Source organism: Sapajus apella, unplaced genomic scaffold (genome assembly GCF_009761245.1).
Source record: "Sapajus apella isolate SASKATOON/1434 unplaced genomic scaffold, GSC_monkey_1.0 scaffold62, whole genome shotgun sequence".
Classification (NCBI taxonomy): Eukaryota; Metazoa; Chordata; class Mammalia; order Primates; family Cebidae; genus Sapajus; species Sapajus apella.
Genome location: NW_022437002.1, coordinates 18,977,235 through 18,979,650, shown reverse-complemented (window position 1 = coordinate 18,979,650; position 2,416 = coordinate 18,977,235). Strand labels below are relative to the sequence as shown.

Here is a 2,416-nt window from a genome sequence, read left to right as displayed (position 1 = left end):
ATAGCTTCCTAACTGGTCTCCCTGCTTCCCCACTCTTGCCCCTTCTAATGCACTGACATATTCTCCATATAATGAATGTAAAACTTTCTTAAAATGTAATTCACCTCATATCTTGCCTCTGATGAAAGCCCTTCAAAGGCCTTCTTCTGCACTTAAAAACAAGTCTAAATTTCTGATTAGGCTCAAATGAATGATGTATCTGGAAATCATCAAGACATTTCCATTTAGGCTGTATGTGATTAGCACCAGGAAAATATGTAGAATATATAATATTCCAAAAAAAGGCTTTCTTATCCAAGGTTCAAAACTCAGAAACTTAAAAAAATGTAAATACCTTACTTCATGAAAATTTAAAAGGTTCTATATGGTAAAAGACATCATAAATACAGTTTTTATAAAAAGTAACAGAATGGGAAAAAATCACAAAGCATAGTTATAATAAAGGATTATTATCCACAATACATAAAAAACTTGTAAGAATCAAGAAAAAGACAATTCCATAGAAAAACAAACATAGACAGTGTGCAGAAAAATCACAGAGAACAAAACGAAGATAAACATAAATGGCCAACAAACACGTTTTTAAAATTATAAATAACTCAAATACCCAATAAGGAAAATAGTTAAATAAATTATAGTACATATATATGATAGAATGCCATGAAGCCATGATAAGAAATAAGGTAAATTTTTATTAAGTGAAAAAAAGTCAATAATAATATAGGTATGATCACATCTATAAGAATACATTGCTACATGTCTACAGGAAAAAGTCTGAAAGAATGCACACCAAACGATTCTGCTTTTAGGAAAAGCAGTGGGATTGATCAGGGCATGGAATGTAGGCTATGGAATGTGAAGTGAGATTAAAATGTTTATTCTACATGCTTTTCTAGTTGGGAATTTTTGACAATGCGAATACATGCACTTACTACTTGCATAATTCTGAAAACTATTTCTAAAAGCAACAGAAAATAGATGAAATTCTATTGGTATATAGCATTAATAGTAGTGAAAGTCTAACAGAAAAGATCTGAAAATCTCCCAAAGTCATGTAGAAACAGATCTACCTGATACACTGCGTACCTAGAAATAATTTTGCATCATGTATAGCTTCACAGATACCCCTATCCCACCAACCTCCAATCCTTCCACTATACATTGATTCTTTTCTAGCTGCTTGAACCATTAGCTGTAAATTTAACTTAAAAGCAAATTATATTTAATCATTGTACCCTGAGATCTAACATTCAGGGAGTTTCTTCAGGTGCAAATACATCCCATTCTTGGGTTTGAGGATAAAATGGTTGGAGAAAGTAAGAGGCCTGGTGGGGTCTGGAGTCATTCTGAAGTGCAGCAGAATCAAGGCAATGGTCACCTTTAACTCAATCATGGCAAACTGTTGCCCAATGCAGTTCCTGCAGACAAGCAGAAAAGAAAGTGATACTTGAAGAAATGATGTTTCTTCTGACTATAGTAAAATACTAGCACAAGAAGTCTCAAGTATACAGTAAAGCGACATTTTTCCACCAAATGCCATTGAAACTTTTGAACTCTAGACTTAAATTGTCCACTGTGAGAATGTGGGCTGCAAGGCTCCAACATGATGCCTTCCCTATCACAAGATGGCAGCTGGGGTTACTCATGAAATTATTTCTCTTGTTTTGAAGGTGGACTGCATTAAGCCTATGAGCAGTAGCTTACATTGTGGGATTGTTTTTGAGACATGGCCAAATAGGATGTGATAGAGAATAGGACTGTCCTTTGTAAAAGTAACTGATCCTTTAGGGCTTAAATAGGCACCAAGATCTACGGCTCCCTGGAAGAATGTATAGAGCTAAGGAACGAAAGGAGTAAGCTATTCTCAAGTAAACATCTTTGGGTACTTTCAGCAACTTCAAATTGTTCTCACCTTGATCCAGCTGAGAATGGTAAGTAGGCATAGGGGTGTCTCTGATCAGAATTCTCCTTAGAGAACCTCAAAGGGTCAAAGACCTGAAATGAGAGAACAACCCCACCACCATCCCCAAACATCATGAACACATTTCTTCACCTACTACCTAGCACTGATCAATAGAAATATAATGTGAACTATATGTGTAATTAAAAATGTCCTGGTGGCCACCTTTTTAAAAGGTGAAATTTGCTGAGTGCAGTAGCTCACACCCGTAATCCCAGAATTTTGGGAGGCCAAGGCAAGCGGATCACAAGGTCAAGAGATTAAGACTCTCTGGCCAACATGGTGAAACTCCATTTCTACTAAAAAGACAAAAATTAGCTGGACATGGTGCACACACCTGTAGTCCCAGCTACACAGGAGGCTGAGGCCAGGAGAATTGCTTGAACTCAGGAGATGGAGGTTGCAGTGCGCCGAGATCATGCTACTGCACTCTAGCCTGGCAACAGAGTGAGACTC

General features: G+C 36.9%; 1 protein-coding gene across 1 annotated transcript in view; it reads right to left on the bottom strand.

The window, feature by feature from the left end:
- Nucleotides 1-669: 669 nt before the first annotated feature.
- The window catches only part of LOC116529527 (cytochrome P450 4X1), a 26,207-nt gene continuing 24,460 nt past the window's right edge, over nt 670-2,416 (bottom strand). The window contains exons 11-12 of the mRNA XM_032247493.1: nt 1,913-1,995; nt 670-1,418 (exon numbers count right to left, since the gene is read on the bottom strand). Of these exons, the coding sequence (XP_032103384.1) occupies nt 1,244-1,418; nt 1,913-1,995 (258 nt within the window). The 3' untranslated portion in view covers nt 670-1,243. The remainder of the gene's footprint in view (nt 1,419-1,912; nt 1,996-2,416) is intronic.